Source organism: Pinus tabuliformis, chromosome Q (genome assembly GCF_031772625.1).
Source record: "Pinus tabuliformis cultivar Carrire ecotype Pingquan chromosome Q, CPIR1, whole genome shotgun sequence".
Classification (NCBI taxonomy): Eukaryota; Viridiplantae; Streptophyta; class Pinopsida; order Pinales; family Pinaceae; genus Pinus; species Pinus tabuliformis.
In genome coordinates this window covers 1,309,374,927-1,309,400,952 of record NC_142296.1, presented here as the reverse complement: position 1 = coordinate 1,309,400,952, position 26,026 = coordinate 1,309,374,927, and the positions used below count along the sequence as shown (strand labels likewise).

At 36.5% G+C, this 26,026-nt stretch overlaps 1 protein-coding gene across 1 annotated transcript in view; it reads right to left on the bottom strand.

The window, feature by feature from the left end:
- Positions 1-246: 246 nt before the first annotated feature.
- Positions 247-26,026, bottom strand: part of LOC149224646 (protein neprosin-like) — a 34,113-nt gene continuing 8,333 nt past the window's right edge. The window contains exons 2-3 of the mRNA XM_089388238.1: positions 774-926; positions 247-663 (exon numbers count right to left, since the gene is read on the bottom strand). Coding sequence (XP_089244364.1) covers positions 247-663; positions 774-926 — 570 coding nt within the window. The remainder of the gene's footprint in view (positions 664-773; positions 927-26,026) is intronic.

Sequence of the window (26,026 nt, the reverse complement as noted above, 5' to 3'; positions counted from 1 at the left end):
ATAATCAATATTATTATTTTATTCAAAAATAAAATATTATATAATACTTATTTAATTTATAAAAAATATATATATATATATATATATATATAAAATTTATTTTATTAAAATTGAAATAATCAAACACTACAATATTAAAATGTGCATAGAATTTACTAATAAAGAGTACGTGTATGATATTAAACTAGGCATGTTCTCAAAATCCATAAAGAATTATTAATAAGTAGAAATGTAATGTCGAAATATCTATTGGAAAACACACTCAGGTTTATTTCCTCCGGGTCCTCCGAAGTAGAAATTTTTACCAATTGTAGCATCATCAGTCACATCTGACACATCATAACAATTTTTTGCATATACATATTCGCTTACATTAGCAACAATTGTCTTTCCATGACGATCGGCCATTTTTATGTCGCCTACATATGCACTACGACCAAAACCTTGGTATGGGAAATATCCACTCCCCATTTCTGTTTTACTAAACAGTGAACCTTTTGTTTCATATTTAACACCAATTTTACCTCCAAATTGTACTCTAGTGGCAAACCACTTAAGAGTGTCAAACAATGAACGAGGCCAGTAGCCCAAAAGCTGATCGTTTACATATAAAGACCATGTTGGACCGACTAATTTGATATTTCCCCCTGCTGGAAGATCCTCCTATATACATATAATAAAATTACCAAATCAAATCTCCATAAAAACTAAGATATAAAAGATAAATATATGAAAATAGAAATGTATCTCTTACAACCAGAGAGGTTACTCACTTTGATAATTTTTACAGTGATGTGAACTTGTTTTCCATTATATGCGGAAGCATCGGAGATGGGGCCACCTAAATACATGGGAGCACCAGGTGCTAACACGAACCCTGGACAATCTATGTTTTTGCAACCCCTTTCTAAATACCGTTCTTCAATCTACATCATAGATAATCAAACATTACAAAATAAAGAACATGGATATGCGTGTAGATGTTGGACATGTGAGGGGAGGGCGAAAACCATGCTTTTTTTGTATATATATATAGAGTAAAGGTGAAGGGAAGGAAGAGAAATGGTACTTCACATGTTTATTTATAGGAGGGGTTATATGAGGGGAAGAAGTTGTGTATGTAAAATTGATGACAAGGATAAGGGAGAAGTGTGCAATTTATGGATTATTTAGAAATATGTATGGTTTTTATATTTGTGTAAATTTTATATATTATGTTTATTTGATTTAAGCAATAAAAATGGAATATTTGAATAATTATTTTTTAGTAAAATATATTCGAATAATTTTTTTATAAAATGCTAATATAATTGTGGAGACATATAAATTAAAGAGTTAGTAAATTCCAATAGACATCAATCAATTATAAATTTAAAATACCTATTTTGTAATATATTTCACTTTGGTTGTATATATAAAACTAAATTATAATTTTATCTTAGATTTTTGCATTAAAAGGCACTATCTAGGGAACTATCCAGTGAGTATTTTGTAGATGTTGTAATATCTAGTTAAATATTTTGTCTCCGTTCAAAAAAAAAAAAAAAAACAAAAACAAAATTGTAATATCCCATCATAAAACTTGTAAATATTTATTTTGGAAAAATTTTACTCAGTTGTGGGCCAGGTGAAGGCCTCATGAATATTAGACATATATTGATTTAATATCTAAATATAGATAGAGTTTATGAAGCTAGCCTTGAATGACATGGAAAAGCTATGCATAGAGAGCCCATAGCCCAAGTACTTGGAACAATTATGGGCAAGGCGGTTACCTGCCCAAAATTCTCTTGTGAATGAAAGATTTCTCATAAAAGGTGGAGCCCTAAGGAGGCTACCTAATGGAAGGAGAAGACTATGAATGAATGACATGGACACAAAGGGTATTTTTGAGCTGGTGCAATCACTGAAATTCTAAGGAGAACCCGATGTTAGAATTCATAAAATTGGGCTAAGGATGGATGGGACCAAATAGTCTTATGCAATGTCTAGAAATTGGTTCCAGAACTACTGGGTGTGGATCTGGCTAGAGGGGAGATGTAGTTGTGTTGGTCTCATAGATTGGGCGGAGCATTTCCTTCTTGTGCTTTGTGGCTCAACTGATAAACATTATAAATGAAGCAACAAATAAGTAACCATGAAACTTTTCTTACTAAATAGGAGATCATCTATCCTTTGTTTATGAATGAGTTTTCTAAATAGATATGTGAATGGTTTCATTATGAACAATGAAAGGAAAATATGTGCAAAAGAAAAAAGTGTGATTTTGTTTAAAAGATTATACTCTCCTTGTTTCACTTTCATTACGATTTTTGGGTTAGAGTTTAGGCCAAGCCAAAGGTCTCGACAACCTAGACTTAGTCCCTTTAGTTTTACAAACGTATCTAATTAAATAATACTAGATGTGATTAAAGTTCATATAGAGTGAAAAGAAAAGGAGATTGTGTATGAGATGTTATCTTTAATAATTATCCACCACAGAGAATGAGACTTGACGAGGGTGTAAAATGCTAAGGCTTAGAGTTAACCCAGGGCCAAGTGAGGAGTTCTAATAGCCTGAAATAGTCACATGGCCTATAAAATAAGCATACAACTGGAAATACAAGAAAACGAAAACAAATTGACCGAATCGCAAATTATATTTTCAATAAACAATTTTGGGTGCAAAAATTTATCAACAACAGACCGTTATGAAAGTACAAGAAAAAGTAAATTTAACAATTTGTTAATGCTATACCAGTATGTAACCAAGTCAATTGAAAATCATTTAGAAGTATCGTAGAAATATGAAAAGAAAATAAATCGTCCATACATCGAAGAATATACATATAACTCTTCATTCAATGGGGGTCTATAAATGTTGAGACTATATTTTCACCAGATTTGCTAAAGAAAATACCATGAGAGTAACAAACAAAAGAAATTCTTAAAATTACCATAATGCAGAGTATCTAACTATATGTATACCACCGAGTAAACATATATTGAGGAAAAAACTTAGTTTACACATTGTTGTTAGAAAAGTTATAATATATTTCATGGGTACCAAAGGCATATTAACCCTTTACATTTTCATGGCTGCCAAAGGCCCTTGATATATTGAAAAGAATTTGATAGGAGGTGTTATAGGACAACCCTATTTGACCATAGAAAATTGATAATGGGTAAGGTTAGAATTCCCAGCAAGACAACATGTCGAGGATAACATGCACTTGGAGAGGTGAGTCAACCATAAATCCAGCATATACGAACCAAAACCTTGAATAAGGGCATCTTGTCCGCCAATGCAATTCACCTATGGAGAAGCTTTGGAAGAGGGGTTATTAACTTAAAAAAATAATGAAATGCATAGGATAAGGTAAATGAATAAAAAAGGGGGGTTACCCATTATGTAACCCATGTTCTTTCTCAAAAGGGTACACTCCTAAAACCCTCACTCCTTACTGAACAAACCTAGAAACTCGTTCTAGTTACCAATTTCAAACAAATTATTTTCACAAGATTATGTGAGCAGCAAGGTCGACGTCGAGAATCTTTTGTCCTATAGGAAATGTTGTCTATTTTAGTGGGTTCAACATAAGTCTACTGGAGATAGAAACAAGTTTGTTTTTATGCAAAAGGCAATGAAGCAACCATAGGAAAAAAAACCCAAAGTTGTTTTTATGAGTAACTCTAGCAAGCTTTCAGAAAAAATTCAATACCCAAATAGAAATCTTACAACCTGTTTTCAGACAAATAAATGAGAGAAAATTTACTTGTCCATGAGAGAAACAACCCAACGGTCATTCCGAGAGAAATATGCTCATCACAGGAGTTGTAGAGGCTCCATGAATTTAAAAATGATGAGAATGGGACTCAACCACATCTAGAGAGAAGGGAGTAGTTACTGAAACAACCCATTACAAGCTTAGCCATAGATGTTAAACCTAGATTCTTAGGGTCGTCAATCGTGCAGTCATGAATATCGAGGTCTACATATTCCATCTATCATTTGACAGTAAATTGGTGTGTATTAAGGAACATCAAGTACATAGATTAATGAAACATGAACTTGCGACCCAGAAATATCATCAAGGAATTATTAATGAAAAAGAACAATATGTTGTATGTGAGGTAATTTTTAGTTTTTAAGATAATTTTTTTATGTAAGTTCAACCATAACGGGAACCCCATATATAAGTAAACCGAACCATTACCTCGAAGCTAGTAATTAATTTACATATAAATGAATTCTTACTATTCATTAAAAAAATATGGGTAGAGGGTACAATACAAGTGGTATCAAAGCAGGGTTACTACACTAATGGGTAGCATAAAGGAATCATGTTGATTTTTTGATTTTTTTTCACAGACGAATAAATTAGGAGAGGTGGTGGTAGAATGACTGCAACTACTACCATAACCCCTATTAATTCTTTTTCAATTCCACTATAAAGATGAAACACAAAAATGTGTGTCCAGTTGGGAGAGGAATCCTAGAACCCCATGAATCTGTTAATGGATATGGTACAACACCTAAAAGAAGAGGTGGAAATATTAAGGATTGGTAATGAGCATTTAAAGCAAGATCAAGAAAGTATTATAAAAAATTTAACCAGTAAATAGAATCAGAGAAATTCAACTCCAACTGTTGATAATGGAAATTGGGAAGGGTCCCATTGACAATGGGAAAATAATACCCCATTGAAAAGTAACACTCAGGAATTAGAAAGAGGACGAAGATCATAATCTTAGAAGAATGATTTAGGAAACAAATCCCATGATAGAGTTCATAAAGGAATAAAGAGTGAGGAATTAGATTTGCAAGGGGAGTTTAAGAAAATCAAATCCCCAACTTTTGATGGCGAAACTGAAGAAGTTGTTGAAGCCTGGCGTGTCAACATTAATAAGTATTTCAAAAACTATGAACAAAATTACAATTGAAAGTCCGATTGGAAATTTATCATCTACAAGGAACATAAATGTTGTGGTGTGAAGAAGTTAAAAAAGTCCAAGCAGTGGATGAGCAAGGAATTACTTGGGGCAAATTCCAACAACATTTCAGAAATAAAAACTTGACTGAACATTTCTATGACGACAAGGCTAAGGAGTTACATGACCTTAAGCTAGGCAAATTGAATATGGATGAATATGTGACTAGGTTTAACTCTTTAGGAGGTACATCCACTACATACATGAAGAAAAGGTGAAAGTGTGTAGATTTATAAGGAGTTTACCAACATTCATGAAAGAATGACTATAATTCGACAATCCTAAGAGAGCAGAGAAAGTAATATGTACAGTGTGAATTTGTTACCAAAATATGCAGAAAAAGGGATAAAATACAAGAAAATGGATGGATATGAAATGACAAAAACACCCTTAGAGTGTTAAAAGCAGAAAATGAATCGGCACCAAAAACCCATATATGAACCAACAGAAAAATATCGATAGAAATCAACAAAGACTTAAAATACAAAATGAAGATAAAACAAAAAAAAAAAAATCAACTAAATTTGGACAACCTACAAAATGAAGGTTTTAACCATGTACCGTAACTACCTACAAATGAATTCTAAAAAATAAAAAATAAACAATGACGAGAATATAAAAAAATTATACATAGAGATTTCCCCTCGATCCCAAAACCAGGACTACCAAATTGATTTTTCATTATGTTCCTTTCAATATATATCTGTATATATATACATGTCAAAGCATTCATAAAACCTTATCCATTAACACTAGATTAGAACATAACAATAGTTTCCTCGATTGGATCTACAAAATACCATTGGTAGAAAGCCCTCATGCCCAAAACCATGTGAAAGCCCATGCAAAAAAACATAGTTAGGTCCACCCACCCAATATAGGGTGCTAAAATATTCTCCCAGGGCACTAACCTTGATCCCCTGCAGGGGGGCTACTGCCCCATTGAAACCCCCTGACAGGGGGAGCAGTACCCCTCCTCTAAGCGCCCCTCCCCCCCTCGCCCACACATGCAACTAGTCGTGGAAAGAATATAACACACAATCAACCTTCTCCCACTTGTTTCCTTATTTTCGACATGGGGGTCATAGGACAATTGATTCGTTGGTCGAGCTTTGGAATGCCCATTTTTTCTCTACATCAAGAAAACTTCTCAGTGCTCACAGACTTCATCAATGCATTTGCAACATTATTTAAAGTCTCCACCTTTATCATCAACACCTTTTTTTCCTCAAACATATCCCTCACAAAGTGATGTTGAACATCAATGTGCTTTGTCTTTGAATGATAAGAAGGGTTCTTTTCCATATATTATACCTGTTTATTTAAAATCATCACTAAATATTGTCTCTTCCTCATCCAACTAATTGCACCTCCAAATAGGTTAAACACATACCCACTTATAGGTCTTCTATGATCCAGGTCTCCAGCCTAGTCTGCATCAACAAAGCCAAAAATGTCCAAAACTTTGTCCAATCCTCACCTTCATTGGTAGCACTAACCATAATCACTAGTGCCACGCAAATACCTGAAAACCTATTTCACTGTTTTCCAATGCTCTTTCCCTAGTTTTGATATAAGGCTTCTCACTAATCCCATTGCATGTGAAATGTGTGGTCTAATACCAAAAATTGCATACATTAGGCTACTGACTACACTTGCATATCTAACATGAGACATGTCCTCTTTCTCTTCCTCTGTCTTGGGACACTTTTCAACAAATAATCTTATAGCTACAGGAAAAGGGACCTTCACTGTTTATTATACTTCATATTAAACCTCTACAGTATTGTCTCAACATACTTCCTTTGGTTTAACTAGAGATTCCCCTTTGCCAGATCTCATTTAATTTCGATGCCCAAAATACAGTTTGGAGCACCAAGATCCTTCATGTCAAATTTGGAGACCAATTGGGTCTTCAAATCATAGCTAATTTCTTTTTCATTTCTATTCAGCAACATATCATCCATATACAATACTAGATAAATATCACGGTCACCAATTAATTTAGAATGCACATAGTCATCCTCTTTTCTTCTGGTGAAGGCAAGTCCCTACATATATGTATCAAATTTCTAATATCACATCCTTAGTTATTGTTTTAACCCATAAAAATAATTTATTAACTTGCATACCAGTTCTTTGATTCCCTTCACCACAAAGCCTTCAAGTTTCTTCATGTAGATCTCTTCTTCCATATCGCCATGAAGAAATGGTGTCTTCATATCCATCTATTCTCCCTCCTATTCAAAATAAGAAGTAATAGATAAAAATAATTTAATAGAAGATACCTTGGAAACATGAGAAAAAATATCACCAAAATCAATTCCAAACATGTGGGAATAACCTGTTTCTACCAACCAAGCTTTGTATTTCTCCAACTTGCCTTATGCATTCATATTCTTCTTAAACACTCATTTGCTTCCATGGATTTCCTTCCAACCAACAACTCCACCATATATCAAGCCTAATTTTTGTTTAAAAATGCAATTTCATCAACCATGGCCTCTTTCTAGAGTTTTCCATCCTCTCAATCTACTGCCCGCTGAAAGTTCTGGGATCGTCATGAGTAATAGATAAAGAAAAATTTGAATAGAATATAGATGGACTATACCTACACACCATGCTTGTATTGAGGACTTCTAGGTCATTGGTAGGGTTGATCACTTTCACCATAGGAAGATATGGAAGGCCATTGAAATTCAAAATCATGTGAGAAATCTCAATAGGGATGATGGCTGTAAACTAAGTTGGAGATGGATTCCTACCCTTTCATCTTCACTTCTCGGATTTTAATATAATTTTATTATTCCTTTTTGTTTTTGTTTTCATGTTTTTTCATACTTTTGGTTATTTTTATTGATGCTTTCCATTATTTTACTCTTTTCTTTTTTGTAGCTCTTCTATGTTCCTTATTTTAATTTAATTTATTTTATTTATTAAGGCATGTCCCTTAATCATATATTGATTAGGTTTTTCTTTTTTCTTTTTTTTTTAACTTTCCTTTCACCTTGACTTATCGCTTTATAAAATCTATTTTTATTATTATTTTCTAGTCGTGTTTTTGGTTTTGGTTATTCATAATTTTTCATTTTTTATTTTTATTTTTATTTAATTTTTATTATTTATTTTTAAAGTCTATTATTCATTTTTATTTACCCTTATGTAATATATAAATTACTAATTTATTATTAAATTTATACCTTTTTTCTTTAATTGGTTTTCCTTGTCCTTTAAAAGTAGCATTATTATTTATTTAATTAATATAATTTCCTAACTGATTTGAATAGTATTTTGACCTAAATATACATTAACATTTTTTTTTCTATATTAATACTAACCTACGTACCCACGGGAGATTTGAACTGGTGACCTATCGCAAGGAGTGCCTTAACAGCGCACCCATTCACCGTCAATCCAAACCCCCGTGGGCTAAATATACATTAACATTCATCTTAAAACTAAAATTATTTAATTTATTAACTAGATTTCCAATGGCTACTTCTGGTACCTGAGGCACTTCTGCTCTTTATACCTAACAACTCATCTTATATTTCATCCTTGTCCTGAGGATGAACCAAAATAGATGGTTTGAAATGTTGACTCAAAAATCAAGATATCATTATTCCGAAATACATTTCTAATAATAGATTATACCTTTCCGACTTCCTTCTTTCTTGAATTGATCTTCTCATAGCTGAAGTTTGTCGCTCTTCATCTTCTGATTCTTGTTCTACTGTAGAGTCTGATTCTTCCTCCCTTAGCTCAAACTCTATCTTCTCACGTTCCTTTGCTAGGAATTCATGTTTAATAACTTCTTTCACCTCTCTAAACACCAAATCTCGATTGTACACAATCTTCTTTGTTTCTGGGTTCCAAAGATTTTAACCTTTTAAACCATCGTTATACACAATAAAGATGCACCTTTTAGATTTACTATCCAACTTGGTTCTTTAAACCTTAAATTCTTTAAACCTGTCAAAGACTTTAGATTTCTTCATCAGGAAAAAATATCGATGTATTCCTTGAGAAGTCATCTACAAATGATACATAGTACAAATAATTACCTAGTGATGGAACCGATATAGGTCCAAACACATTATTTTTCACAAGCTCTAATATCCCTTTCCACCTCTTAGCACCATAGGGGAAACTCACCGGATTCTGCTTCCCATATACACAATGTTCACATAAATAAAAAGTGAGAGAGAATTTTGGCATACCTTCCATGATACCATTACAATGAAGTATTCGAAGGCCCTTCTCTCCAATACGTCTAATCCTTTGATGCCATAGCATGGTATTTTCTCCAGAGACCATAAGATTTTTTGTTCCACTTTTAGGAACAACATAATTGTTGCACCCATAAATAACAATACCACCCAAAATATTTTACATACTTCCAATATGAACTCCCTGCATCAATACCAGTGAACCATATTGCAAGTATCTTTCTCAAACACTGTTTTTACACTTGCGTCATCCATCTTGCTCACATAAGTCATATTTTTGGCCAATGAAGGAATATGCAGAACACACATAATTATTCTAATCCTTCCACCTTATGACTTTAGCTTGAATTTTCTGTGTCTGACAATTCTATCATTCTTTTCATCTCTTAAGAAGACATGAACACCATCATATTTATCATATGTTTGGAACCACTCCCTATTGGGAGTGAAGTAAAAGGATGCACCCAAATCAATCAACCATGCATCGTGATATACATGTGTGCTTGAAGAAGAAGCCAAGTAGACATCCTCACCTTCATCTGAGATGGTTTTTGCCTATATAGAAGGAGCATCATTAGATTCCTTTCCTTTCTCAAGAGCCTTAGATTTACAATCATTTTTGAAGTACCCTTCCTTTCTACTTTTTCGACACACCTTTACAGGATTTCCTAGAGATTTACATCTCCCTCTAGATTTAGATCTCCCACTCAAGGACTTACTTTTATCTCTATTTTGGGATCGTCCTCATACAAACAAGGAATTTCCATTCTGTCCCTCCAAATTTTTTTGTCTCATCTTATTCGATAGCAACGATGAGACTATTTCATCAAACTTCAAGGTATTTGTATTGCTACCTATTGCAACAAACAAACTATCCCACGAATCTAATAGAAAAAACAAGAAACTAATGCACTTATCTTCATATGAAATTTTAATATCAAAAGATAACTAGTGTACCACAATATTAAAGGTTTTCCCATCCTTCATCCTCAAGTCATACATCTTTTTCTATAGGAATATTTCGTTCACCAAAGACATATATTGGTACGAAGTCCCTCACTTGTCACACAAATCATTTATCGTAGCTTCACTTGATACATTCAACAATAGTGGATCTGAGATACATAATCATATTATGCTCTTTGCTTTCTAATCCAATGTTGTCTTGTCTTCATTTGACATTTTTGCTCATTTAGTACCTAGATCTACCACAATCCACTGATCTTTATCCACCACCAGATAATCCACCTTGAGTTTCCACAACTCAAAAATTTGATGATTATATTTATCAATCTATAGCTTTCCACTTCTTGCCATCTTATTTCACCTTGAGAATTGATTCCCTAGATCTCCAACTAAACAATGTCTACCACAGGCCCCAGCAAAACCCCTCAACAACAAAGGTATCCCTTTGAAGTGAAACAACTTTGATACCAAATTTAGGTTTTAACCATGTACAAAAATTACATGTAGACTAATTCTAAAAAATAGAAAATAAACGATGACCAAAATATAAAAAATATACAAAGATATTTCCCCTAGATCGCAAAACTAGGAAAAATAGATTGATTTTTCATTATGTTCCATTCAATGTTACAATAAATATATATACATGTCGAAGCATTCATAAACCCCAATCCATTAATCCTCAAGTAGAACATAAACATAGTTCACTGATCGGATATACAAAATACCATGGGTAGAAAACCATCATGCCCGAAACCATGTGCAAAACCCATGCACAAAGCCATAGTTAGGTTTGCCCACCTAATATAGGGTCCAAATGAAATTTATCAGGGCAGAAAGCCATTTAGGGGGCACCCCGATAGGGTGGGTTGTCCCCCTCCTATGACCCGCTTTTTGCGTGAGGCGTAATGGATAGGAGGCACTACTGTCACCCCTATATTAAAGATTTTCTTTATTGAAAGAGAATGGAACATGTCACTCATATCAAAAAGGTGTCTGTAGTAGGATAGATAACAAAGAATGTACCTAAGATTAATGCTGCATTAGAATACAAATAGGTCAAATACCAACTAGCTATGGTGGAATTCGAAGGTAAAATATTTAACCATGTTGTGTCCATTTTTATTTCCATGGAGGTAATGTAAGTTATTTAACACCTAATATAGTGGAACTTGGTCATCTGCAAGCTGGAGATTTTTTAAATCCCATGGTTAATGCAACTAGCCACAGGAGAAAAGACGAGAGTAGCAACCTTGATAGATAATTTTCTTTCCTTGGTTGTTGATCAACCTATAAGATAAAGATTAAACAATTGACCCTTAGGCTCTTATGATGTCCTACTCGGTATGGAGTGGCTTGAGAAGCATTGGTTGCCTATAAATTTTAAGACTAAAACTATTAGTTTCCTTGACAATGAAGCGGCTAGAAAGGAACCTGAGGGAATAAAAAGACCCTGAAAATGAGACCAATAAGTACCTTCGAGTTAGGGAAATCCATTAGAAAAGGGTGTCATATTTATGTTGTGTGGGTGGGGTACATGAATTCCGAGGAAAATACTACAACTTTGGATGGTTTTCCTATCGTACAAAACTTTGTTGATGTGTTTCTGGAATAGATTCTGGGAGTGCCTTCAAAGCGAGACACATATTTCACCATTGATTTAATTCCATGGGCTAGTTTGGTGTCCAAAGCACCCTATCAGATGAGCATACCAAAAATGACTAAGCTTAAAATGTAATTGAAAGAACTGCAAGATAAGAAATATATGTTTTCAAGTTTACCTCTTAGGGGAGATATTGTGCTCTTTGTGAGGAAAAATCATGGTATCTTACGACTTTGTATAGGTTACAGGAAGTTAAACAAACTAACTATCAAGAATAGGTATCCACTACAAAGGATAGACAATTTGTTTGACTAGGAAAAGAGGGCTACAATGTTATCTAATATTGATTTATGTTTTGGGTGTCATATGGTACAAATTAATGAAGAGGACATATATAAAATTGCCTTCTAAACACATTATGGAAAGTATGATTTTTTTGTGTTTCCTTTTGGGCTTACTATTTCCCCACCCACATTCATGCCTCTGATGAAAAAAAAATTTCATCAATACCTTCATAAGTTTGTGTTATATATATTGATGATATCCTTATTTACTCTATAAGTATGGAGGATCGCTAGAAACATTGACAGATTGTGTTACTAACTCTATGAGATCATTAGCTATACGCTAAATATAAAAAAATGTTATTTTTTCAAATATCAAATTTAGCACTTAGGACATGTCATCACCCAAGAAGGGATGATAGTGGATCCCAGAAATATAAAATCTATAATGGAATGGCATGTTCCTAAAAAAGTAGATGACATTAGATATTTTATGGGGTTAGGAGTGTACTACCCTCGATTCATCAAAGGACTCTTGAAAGTAATGTACCCCATTACTCCTATCCAAATGGAAGGGAATAATTTTCAATGGAAAACATAGTGTCAAATAATCTTTGAGAAACTGAAACACTTTCTTTCTAGCACTCTTCTCTTGTGGATTGTAAACCCTGTAAAATAATTCATGGTTTGCATGGATGCAATAAATGAAAGTATTGAAGGAGTATTGATTCATGGAGGAAGGGTAGTGGTGTACGAATCCAAAAAATTAAAGGAACATGAAAAAAGTACTCAACTTATGACTTAGAGCTAAAGCTAATGATCCATGCCCTGAATATTTGACAGAATTATTTAGTTGGGAAAATATTTTTGTTGATGACAGATCATCATAGCTTAACCAATTATTTTTGAAAACCAACATTAAATGCATGAAAATCACTTTTTTTTTCATTCCTAACTGAGTTTTATTTTGACATTAAGCATTTAAAGGGTAGGGAAAACTGGGTCACAGATGCTTGAAGTATAAAATCACATTTTCTATATGAAATCTCATTCATTCAAGCCAAAACTAGATTTATTGAGCAAATTAATAATGTTGTTTCAGGGGATCCAAAGTACCAAGTTTTATGCCAACAAGTAAAATGGCAGAACAATAATGAAAGAAAGCTAGGGTATGACATTAATAATGATAACATGTTAATTTTCAAGAACCAACTTTATGTACCTAATCAGCAAGGTCTAAAATAGTAATTCTACGTGAGTATCATAAAAGCTTTTATGCCACCTACCCAGGTTATCAAAAATTAATTACTTCCCTGAGAAAGGACTACTTTTGGTCAAGTATGAAGAAAGAAGTGGCTCAGTATTTGACAAAGTGTTTGGAATGGTAGCTGCTAAAGGATCAACACCATCATCTAGCCATGTTTTTGGACCCATTTCCTATACTTGAGTGGAAGTGGGAAGTCAGAAGACATGATTTTATTACCAGTTTACCAAAAACTAAATGGAAAAAAGATTCCATAATGGTGGTAGCTAATAAGTTAAGCAAGGATGCACATTTCATACTGATACAATTTACTTACAAAGTAGTTTAGGTTTCTAGGACTTTCTTGAGAGAAATTTTCCAAATCTATCAGATGAATAAAGTAGTAATTTCATATAGAGATGTGAAATTTACATTCTCCTTTTAACATGGATTATTCATAGGGTTGGGTACCTATATATCATTTAGTATCACATTCCACCCTCAAATAGATCGATAGAATGAATGTGTGAACCATGTTCTTGAATATATGCTTAGAATATATGTGATGCAAAAACCAATAAAATGGGAGAATTTATCTTTGTTTGGTAGATTTCTCTTACAATAATAGCTACCATGCTTCCCTAAAAATGAGTCCCTTTGCGGTATTATATGGATGCAATTGTAGAACACCTAGGAATGTGAGTAGGCCTGAGGATAAATTAACATTACGAACATATATGCTAAGAGAAATGAAATACATTGTGAATAAAACAATAACAAAATTGAAATATGCACATGACAGACAAAAATCTTATGTGGATAAAAGAGTAAGCTATCTATTACACTAAATTTTGTCACCATATATGTTATTTGGATCTCTCACCATCCGATGAATGTCCCGAGTGAATCCCATATGAGGCTTGAAGTAAAACAATACCACGGACAAAAGGAAGTTTTGGTTGCACTGCTCAAAAACCATTTTTGAGTATCTACCTAGTTTTCTTATCCATTACCTGTGCATGTGCAGTTTACACCAATGCTTCCTGCATAATTCTGCACACTATCTGCCACTATAAACTGCACAATCCTATTCACGCAATTAAAAATGAAAAATCAAGTTCTAGAAGCTTTAATGGAGGAATCTTATCCATATTAGGAACATAAAAATACTAAATACATGCACCTCCTCCCTTGGTTCATGGAACTAATATCCTCCTCTTATGTGTCATATCCCTTGAGAAGAAGAAGTGGAAACCTCCACTATTGCCTATATATTGAGCATAAGACTAGAGGAAGAAGGGAGACTTCGATTTGTAAAATTATGTTGCTGATTTTGGGTCTGAAGAGCTTGTCATCAAGGGAAGGAATGAAGATCATTGGAACAAGCTTCTGACATTAAGGAAACTAGTATGTAATCTTTTTATCCTTCGAATTTAATATAAAGTAGTTGTTCTTTCCTAATTTTGTCAATTTTGATGTTATTAACGAGATTCCTTGATCAGTCACATGGTTCATAATAGATTATTTATTCCACTATATGTTATATGTTAAGTTAGGGATTCCATTTACCTTTGATTTTATATGTGAGATGCTTTGATCCCTTTGAATTTCTTTATCGATGTAGATCTCTATTGGAGCATCATGGAGAAGTTGTGGAAAGAACTAGGAAATCCTCTAAGGCATTGAGGAAAAGATGGTTGCGGAAAGAACTGAAGGGATTTCTACAAACACATTGCTTCTAGGTAAGTGAATCTTCATGTACTAAATGTTTCATGTTTTAGTTATAACCTAAGGAAATGTAGCAATTCTTTTAATGTTTATTACTATGTTTTGTTGTAAATTTTAGGGATTACTTTTGTATGCATCAGAAATTTGTCTGTCTAACAAATGGTTACCATAATGGGGAATGAGAGTTCTTTAGGGTGCCTTTTTGTGACCCTTGATACCTTCAGACCCTTAAAGAACTAAAAGTTCTAGCTTGAAACCTTTATTTTATTTTTTTTCTAAAATTTTCATCGACTGTGCATTTTATCCTTAGAAACAAAGTGCATATTTTTGCAATCAGTCCTTACCAGTAGTGTGTATGCACCTTGAATTGAGCTAGTGATTTATGCAACCCTATAAATGTTTTGAAAAAGGTAGGGTTTCTATGATTGAAATCCAGTTTTTTGTTTTTACAATTTCTTAACCTTCATTATAGTCTTACAAATTCTTTTTCAATTTGATTGGATGTTTTGAATTTTAATTTTAATAAATTCTTAATTTTATTTCCTTTGGTCATTACACAAAGATTTGTCTTAGTGTCTTAAGAATTTTTTCCTACTTTTTCTTTCATTTTGCAAAACATTTTCCCTTGAATCGATAGGATGGGTTCAATTATGTGCTATTTTTAATTTCCTTTTAGTGTCATTAATTTTTATGTTTGGAATTCTCACTAAATTTCCATTACTTACACTCGATTGGTTCTTTAGTTACATTAATGAAGGAAAATAGTCTTATTATTCTTTCACCGATTTGGAATCATCTTGTGTTTGTTTTGAAGAATTGTATCGCATAGATTACATTTGCATAGTTAGAATTATAATTTTCATAACATGAACCAAAATTGTGCATAGATTACTTTCCATGGTTTTCAAGCAATTTCTGCATAGATTACTTTCCATGGTTTTCAAGCAATTTCTGCATAGATTACTTGCATGGTTTCGCACTTAGGGATTTGAATTGCATTGGAAAATTAGAAGTGGTGCATTCTGGAGTTAATATTTTAAAGAATAACCTCTCCCCTTACTTTAGCTAGAATTCATCAAAATTAAAATATCAAAATATCATGTTCAACTGAATTAATATTTTCAGTCATGTTATAACACCATTAGTTTCACACCGATTTACCCATTGAATAAATAATAGTTTTAAAGAAAACAATGCTAATAAAACTAATTAGAATTTTTATTCTTTTGGGGCTCTTTCCACCTACATTAGAACAAGTTGTAGGGCTTTGGAATAGGCATGTGATTTAACTTTCCAAAGATGTAAACAAGCACTAGAATCTTGTGATAGGGAGTAAATCCATTTATTATAGTTTGTCTCTCGGAAGCTCCTCTAAAAATAGAGTTAAGCACGAGATCATATCGGACCTAGTGAAGTGATCAACCCCACTTCATTAGTTATGGTAGAGCGATTTACACATAGTAAAAATGACTCTAAAAAGTTCTTGGGAGTCACTTAAGGGTAAAGCTCAGATAAACCATTCCAAGGAACTTTGAAGTGGATTGAGCTTTGTTACTCTTTACTTGCATGTACATATAATTTGCGACTATCCCCCCAGGTTAAATTGTTATAAGTGGTAACCTTAAAGACCATAATATTGGGGATTTTACCCAAGGTGATAGTAGAGGGGAAGTCTCTATTGTACATGGAATAGACACTGGCTAGACTCACATGGATCCTTTTGTAGGGTATTCTTCACTCAAGATGGCATATGTGAAGTTACTTGAACAAGATCATGTTGATTAAGCAGGTTGGCAATGTAACATGTTCCAAATGCTCTATCTTTATTCAATTTCCACATTGATCTATGGGACGTTGGATTTAATCACCAACTAATGTTTTTGTTGCGAAATGTTTTTTTGAATGGTTTGAATCCTTAAATTTACTAGTGTGTGTTATTTTCTTAGTTGTACATTTTATCGACCTTAGTTGTGGATTGTGAATATTATTTAAATTCTTTATAGAAATTATTTGAGTTGAATCTAATGGCAACAATTCTAGAAGTTACCTATTGTTGGGTAGAAAATCCCACCACAGCATGGTTTTGGTGCTTAAAGCCTGAGTTTTGGTCAATGTAATGTACACACTCCATGAAATGCAGGTGCGAAGTGCGAAAGACTAGGATGAGTCATAGGGTTTTCCGCCCTAAAAAAATGTAATTTAATGTAGAGTTGTGTCGGCCTACCCATGGTCTGTGGACCATGGGATTGTATAAATAGAGCGAGTCTGTAAGTGTAAAGATAGTTTTTGGCAAGCAAGGAATAGATATATGTGAAGGCATGGTTAGAGGATAGAAGTGGATCTGAAGTGTATTCAGTCGTAGTAGTAGGAAGAGGCTCTGCAGCTAAGTGTCTAGAGGCCTAGTAGAGTCTACAACTGCGTGCGCGGACCCCTGCAACTGAGTGCATAGGGCAGAGTTGGGTCTGTATTGAACTAAAATTGAAAAGGATTATTAATAAAGATAATTTCGATTTGGTATATTGTGCATCTATTTCGTGGATCTATATTTTGATGTCAAGTGTTAATTGCATCTATCTATTTATGTCAGTGCACTCAATAAACACTGGTATGAATTCTTATGTATGAAAACCTTCCAAGTAATTATTGAATAGAACCTAATTGAGGAAGACTTGGGTAACTAAGACTGGTGACACTGCAGCTAGAGCTATGCGAAAGCAGTACCACAAGACGCAAGAGGCTCGTTGGTGCATGTAGCTTAGTAAGCATGAAGGTCAAATCACATCCCTATCGCCCCCTACCAGACATCCCCAACATGGAGAAACTTGGTCCCAGCACCCTCCCTTACTAATTCAGGTGAGACCTCAGCCCACACTCCACGGACTATTGCTGAAAGGGCTAGTAGTACTCGGATTTTCTTGGCTAAATCACTTCTACACCTGGGTCAGGCCCCATGTAGCCAGCAATGGTTATGTTGTCGGGAACCCAACAAAGAAGGAAATTGAAGAGTGGTTGGACAAGAATATTCATGAGTTTGTGACACAGGAATAGAACTCTGCAAGTATCTAAGAAAAAGTGGTTGGATCGCTACGTCTATACAGAAATCCATGAGATTTTCTTTGCATCCTTTCTTTCTAAAATGTATGAGTGGATCGCAAGATAAGCCGATAGCCAAGGAGGCTGTAGGCTCAACCAACCAATAATTTGGACTCCAGAATTAGTGTGCAAAGTAGAGGCATCAGAAGATAAGATCGTGTGAGCTGTGGACCATTGGCTCGACCGGATAATAGGGGGATTTATCAATGAGTTTGTGGTAGACACGGTCGTGGAATAATGCAAAGCAGAACGACATTATCTCAAGGGACCGTGAGGTAAGTATATTAAATCTTTGAATACCTAGATTAAGATGTTGTTATGTGAAAAGAGGGTTATGTGAATACATTAATGTTTGGGAAGAGATGGAGCAGAAGGATCTACAAAGGTAGTGAAGAATTAAAAAATAGTCACTTAATTTCAACTTCACAACAGAGTGAGAAGGAGCTCACTTGGGTCTCTCTGAGAAGTGCAATCAGTTTGCTAAGGCAACACATTCCACGGTTACCACCTCCACCCACGCCACCTCCAACTTCACCTCTCGCACCTCCATCTCCACCCACTCCACCTCCACCACCCCCATAGCTCAGCATGGCGAGTGCGATCAAACTACCCGTATTCAAAAGAGTAGGGAATGAACATCTAAACCAATTATGGTTTTTCGTAAGAGTAGTATGGGAAAAGCAAGGTGTCACAGATGACAATATTAAGAAGGCTACATTGGTGAGCGCACAACAGAATTGCACATTGACATGCTATATCAAGCACTCTAATGACCACCCAAACGCAGGGATAACAGAGATCCAAAATCCATTGAACAGAGTATTTAGCTGACCAAAATCAGAGACACTGTCAATCATCAGGTTTAAAGAGATCGCGATGCTACCAAGTGAGAGCCCCTCTGATCTAGATCAGTGGCTGGAGAGTACAACCCATGAGGCCGATATGATGCTAACAGATGCACAGCATCATGCATGGTTTGTGGCATCCCTGTCACCGCACTTGGGGATGACACTGTCACAACAGAAACTTTCCACCCATGCCAAAGCGTTGGAAATGACAATGAGGTTGCATGAGACCCCGATACAAGACCCTGGGTTGGGTGTTCAACAAATCCATGTGCAACTACAAAATATATGCCTAGAAATGCAAAGTTCGAAGCAAGATAGGGCACTGTGGCTAGAGGCACACGAGGAAGTATGGTACATAAAATGCAAAGGCCAAGGCCATGACAAGGATCACTGTCCAATTATCGCGAACTACTTGGCAGGAGAGGGGCCAATGTGATTGAGACTAGAGGTACAAGCAGGGCCAAGTGTGACACCCGTGTTATGGTACGCGATCTTTCAGATAAGAGGAAAACACACGACAGAGAATTGTCATTTGTTGCAGAAGTACACACAAACTCCCCAACAGTTGTTTTGTAATTTTTTTAGGTTGGTAGGCCATGATGAGTGCACTTGTTGTAGCTACGAGCTAATGATGGATCATACCCTAGCCTATAGGATGCAAACAGAAACGAGAGCCCTCGACTCAGCTATGGGGATGGCATGCAGTGGATTTCAGGACCCAGGTCTAGGACGAGGAACTAGACTAGGAAGGGGCCACAAATAGTTAATTTGATACAATTGTGGAGGACCAGGGCACTATGCCCATGATTGTACCAATCCAACGAGGATGTCTTGTTTGTATTGTTCTCAATTTGTTCATGAAATGATTGATTGTCCTACGTTGATCACACAGATGAGCGAAAAAGGGGTATTCCAGCCTCCTCTGACTTAGAATATACAAATGATGAGGTCTAAACCACATGAAGACGACCTGAATGTGAACATGATGCTCAAAAGTGGTGTGACCATAGGGGAAGATACATGGGTTCGCAAGGCTCCTACAAAGGAACCTAAGTTTTACTTAGAACGCACAAAAGGGAAATTCATGGAAGCTAAGAAGAGCTTCACGAAGACATCCACTTCATGTATTAAGGATCAACCAGAGCCAGGAATGGATCCTTCCATGCTCAATACCTTTCTGGATACATGCATGAAACTACTGCGCGACAACAAGGCAGTTGAAGGGCTACAGGAGTTGATCGCCAAGTGTCTGGGGTCAGGAGAACCGTGCATAGTCCGGAAACTGGGAAGGCATGCATTCCACACTAGTAGGGAAATGAGATTGATGACGCAGAGTGGTGAATACGAAATGGATTAGGTAATTATAGATCTCGGGTCGGACATGAATGTGTTACCGAAGAAAACATGGGAACGCATTGGCAGGCCCGCATTATAGTGGTCCACTATTCAATTACGAATAACAAACCAACAGAAAATTTTTCACATGGGGAGGTTGCAAGGAGTAATAGTTGATATTGAAGGCGTGAGCACACAGACAGATTTTGAAGTGATGGAGATTGTTGATGACAACAATCCCTATCCTGTGTTGCTAGCAATATACTAGACCACTGATATGAATGGAGTCATCAACTTGAAGAAGCGGAAGATGATATTCAAAAAAAAATCCCTATGCGTAGTAGTCCCGCAAGACCCAAACAAAGGAGCCTGCTACACTAAACCAATGCATGACAATGAAAGAGACGATGGGCTGGATTGTGTTTACAAGATAACTACGTGAGACCAAGATCAGGTGAGCCCGACTACAGATGGGAGAATCTCATGGGAGCATGAAATCTCCCACACTTCAGATTCAGACGAAGAAGTAGAGCACTACAAGGATCGGTTGCATGAAGTGACAATGTTGAATCACAACATGATGGTTAGATCAATGGGTTGTGTGACAACAGAGGCAAGGGAACTACTAGCATATGATGGATAACAACAGTGGATGAATTCCTGGACAAATTTGAAATCATAGTACCGCAACAACAATAGCTCGATGAACTGATGGTGGAGTACACATCAAGGCAAGCTTGACGACTAGTGCAAATGTAGAAGGATGATGTGCTTGTAGTTTAGAAGACCCCAACTTCCAATGAGAGTCAGGTAGCTAGGATGAATCAACTTGCACGCCCACCTCTGTCGATGGGTACAAACATGTCTTGTACAGTCCACACGAACACACCCAAAACGAACGAATGAAAATTGGAATAGGACGCGGCACCAGGAAAGGTGACGTGCACCACAAACCACGTAGAAGCATTCAAAAAGGTATGCGAAATCCTGAACAGAGTTCAACAGGCGAACCAAAGTGATTAGCACTTGTGCGTGCCAGCGGTTCAATGGCCCTATAGGGCCATGTCCAAAAACCTGAGAACGGAGACAATCCCGAAGCTGACGGGTAGAGTCGAGGCCATAGTTTTGGAAGGAATTGTCACATAGTAGCTCCCACAATCCAAAAAATATGCGGGGACCAGGACGAAGGAATTATGGAGTCGCGCAAGGATGAACATATGCAGATTCAGAAAGCCATTCGACAGGGGAACCTTAATCTTCGTGATCTCAAAGATCAGGTATGACTAAGGAAGAAAAGCATGTTAATGGATGCAGAAGTCAAAGGACTAGAAACTGAACCTGCACAAGCATGTCGCGTCAATAAACTAAGAATGACATGATAAGATCTGGGCAACCATACTACAACATTAGAAGATTTCTATCGAAAATTTGTGGCTCTACAACCATGGCTGCGACTGCACATTATCACACAAAGTAACTGGGGAGCACACCACATGAGGAAGAATGCGTGATGGTAACTGTCATGAGGGAAATTGAGGAGTGCGTGCAGACTAAGCTAGAAGGTGCATTGAAGAATCACACAGGTGGTCCAACAACCTAACTATCCGTAGAGAGCATTGTCTCATCCCTCCAAGCAGTTGAAAGAGAGCGCAGGACTATAAAAGTGTCCATATGGGAGATGTGCAATAAGGAGTTTGCGCTAGGATCAGTAGGTCATATGGGTCACTCCCACGCATAGGGGGCTATTTTTCCACGTGGGTAGGTTGGGAAGCGACCGTTGGTGTCACTATTCATGACAATATATCCAAGTTAGGACAACGATGACCAGCCAGAAGAGATGAGGTTAGAACTAGATTTGGGATCATCTAACATGATCTCTCATTAATGAGCTGAATTAGGGGGCAATGGTCCAATTTGAATTCAAAAAGGCCTATAAATCACAGATGGTTATCAACAGAACAACCCTTGGCATCTTGAGAATTAAATTGTTGCACTATCAATTGGGTATGGACCTTACGAATTTAGAGGCATTGAGAGAAATTTCCATGTTTGAGACATTCTCGAAAGAGATGCAAGACTTCCTGAACAGAGTGATGTTGACAGATGAGGGAGCCATGAAGAGCCCTATGCCACTGATGTGGGATGCACTGGAAATTCCTAAGTCACCCCAAATGCTAATGCCCAAAAAGCATTCGTAGGTAGCAGGACTAGTCCACATGTCTCCACGGAATCTGTAGTTTAGTAAACTATCTATGGAAGACAAGGGCAAGATTGTTAATCTTGAGATAGATGACAACAAGGGGGATCTCTAGGCCATCGTAGACGAGATTGAACCAGATGAACAAATCGGGGAAGACATTCATCCAGTGCGAACTGCAGAAAAATTACCCAAATATGTCCCCCCACGGAGAAGGAAAGCAAAAGTACAGAAGAATTTGGATGTCGTTAAGAGTGCACTCGAAACCCCACTCCTCCCAAATGGAATTTTGTTCGAAGGTTCAGTCCTGGGCCATGTGCCCACAATGAAGTTTGAAGATTTGGACCTCATGGACAGTGAAAAGTTCCCACATTTGGAGACTAGCCAACTCATGAAACAAAGAAAGGAGGGGTTAGTTACAGCGCTACAACCACGGAAATGGCTGCATGGGATGGAGGAGGCTGGGCTACTCCACATACTATGGCTTCCATAATTTCACCTGTTATAGACATTTTTGTGCCTTGCATCACTGAGCATGAAATGTCAATAATCAAGGGATCCAAAGTCCCTAAACATGTTGTTCCTACCCCTAGAGGAACAAGGCCAGCCAACCACAGCAATTCACTGAAGTTCTCCACCTGAAAACACTCAAAAACAAGGCAATTCTGGATCATGTCAACTGCTCCACTGAGCATCTACGCTGAATGTCAACTGTTCCACTGTCTACCTGCGTTGAATGTCAACTACAACAAAGGCTACCTGCGCTGAGCGAGTTTGGACAAGTGGCAGAGTCATTTCTCAAGGTGGCAATGCCCATGAAGCTTCCAAAATGACAGTTGGATCAGGGAATTCGACTGGTGATGAGTAAGAGGTTGCAAATCTCCAAGTGGAAGCAAGAACCTCCAAGTGGACTCAAGAACTATGAGAGGGAGAGGAAACTAGTCAATTTCATACCAGTCTCAAGCTGACTCATCCTCTCTCCAATATCCCTATATATAGATCTCTCCTACAAGAGGTCAGGGAGGTTGGAATTTAGTATTTGCAAAGAATTGTTGTTGGTTTGTGGCTAGAAACATTGGGTGTGTTATGCTTTGAAGGGAATTGAAGAAGGAATTCCATTTTGCTGGGAAGGAGATGCTGGGTTGGAGCCCTATGGGTTGTATCTCTTTCTGAATCATGTTACTTTCAATAAAGCTATCTTGATTCTTCCCTATATGCTGGTGTATTTTGTATGATTGCATTAGTATATTTGATTTACTTCTAATCCTGAATCATTTATGAATATGTATATTTGCCTTTGTATTGTGTTCTTCTCTTGTTGCAAGTAGCTGTTCTCTTGTCACAGGTATCTGTTCTCTTGTGATCTCATGGGATTCAAGTAGTTGTTCTCTTGATCAAGCGAGGAGGCAAGTAGCTGTGGACACACAAAGAGAAGAGGATCTAGATCGAGGGACAACCGAAAGACAACGGTAAGTCTGCCAATCTCCCCTCTTTCACATTTCATAAAGGAAGGAATCATAATAGCTGTATTCGTTTGTTGCTAAGGCGCTGTCACACCTTAGGTGGATAGGATCGTCCTAAATAGGCATTTTTCCCGACAACAAATTGGCGACTCCACTGGGGAAGAACTTGTTTATTCATTTCATTTGTGTTTCCGTCATTTGTTTACCTCATAGACTTAACAACAATTCTTGAACTGTATATTTCCCGGATGCAAAGTAAAAGTTGTTGCTTTGATCCAGTATGTTGGACTTGTCTATGATCTAAACTAGATCAACAAACGATTTCATTGATCCTTGTGATAGTCTTTAGTACCCTATCAAAGCATCCCTCTGTTTATACCTTGCTTGTGTTTCTGATTTGGCCTGAAACAATTGATTTTTGAGCATTTTGTGACCCAGAAACCAAGAGAAACGAGAGTTTCTCTCTTCAGCGCAGGCACTGTGAAGGCAGTCTGCATTTCAACGCAGGTCCCGAAGGGGCTACCTGTGCTGAATGTCAAACTGACAGTGTTGTAGCTGCGCTGAACCAGTGTGGCCTTGAGCAGCTGGGGTTCTTTGTCCTTTGTTGCCCTGTTTTGATCTCTGTTTTTGCAACCTTTAACCAGCATAGGTACTAGCCTGATAACCCTTTTTCTTTGCCTGAATTCCGCCCCATTTTTGTACAAAAATATTGTGAATGTTTTTATGTATTTGTGGCATCATTTACAGTCTTCCTTTGCATGAGTAAATTAGTCTTTCTGTAGCCTTTGATTTAGATCTGATTGAGATTGATCTTAGAAGAGAGTTCATTGGCTGTTTGTTCAGATTGGTCATAGTTTTACTTTTGCTTATTGGTTTGAGTTTGTTCTTTTCAAAGTATCAAAAACGAGTCTTTATTTCGAAAATCGCAAAGTTATTGTAATCTCTTCTACCCTTGTTGATTTTGAAGAAAGAGAACTTGTTTTTTTTTATCATTGTAAAAGCAAATTCAAAGTTGTGCAAAAAGCTTTCTTTGTAGGCATTTATACTAAGAAAGTGAAAAAGAACACCTGCATTGTGCATTTTGCATTTGATAAGTTTGCATGTTGGATTTAGGGAAAGTGCATTAGAATGTGCTGATTGCTCTTTGAGAAAAGATAGTCGCTCTCTTTTCCCTTAGTACCTAGGATTTCAAAGTTGAAAGATTGTAAATCTTTCTTATCATCTTAGACTGCATTTAGGAATTTGTATCATACATCTCGTGGTGAACCTTGAAAGGCAAATTTTAAAAAGATTAACCTAAAATAAACTGAATGAACCTAACAACGCTTTGTAACATAACTCACAACTAGAGGTCTAGGCTAGAGACGTGTTACGGCGTCGTTAAACATAGTGACTGTCGATCTCGAAGAAGGTGGGTGATTCCTCCTGAGAGTCGGTGGCACTAATACGGATTTGTGCTCCCACGTACCGTCGCATATATATTGGGAGACCCCTATAGGCATATATATTTTATCCATAGGAAGCCGTGTTGGCCACCCTACTGATCGTAATGTAGTGAACACAGCATTCACGAAGATCGACCACCCGTACCGTAAAATGTATTCTGTGGTTTTGTGAAAAGTTTGGCACACCCTCTGCCTAGATCTCCAGAGCAGTTTCTTTTGGCCTTTTTCAGACTCTATAACATAAAAAGTCCATCCGAGCATTTATCACTTCGGGCTCGTTAAAACATCGAAGGAGACTAGAGTCATCTTTAGCTTTTTCTCGACTCTTTAAAACTGAAAAAGCAAGTTGTGTCTAAAAGCGTCGTTAATAATTTATTTTAAACGGAACAATCACCCTTTAATCCTGCGTTGATCTTTAGGTTGAAAAGATGGAGCACACCAACCAAGGAATTCCCTTGGGTGGAAATCCTAGTCCCTTCTCCTCTTGGGGAGATCTTGGTGCGCCCCACATGGCCACATTGTCGCTTCCAGGACTGACAATTGGCCTACCAGTTTGGCTCTTTTCAACCAATGTCGTTCAGAATTCCACCGTTCCTGAAAAGTCTAGTCAACAGTTAGATC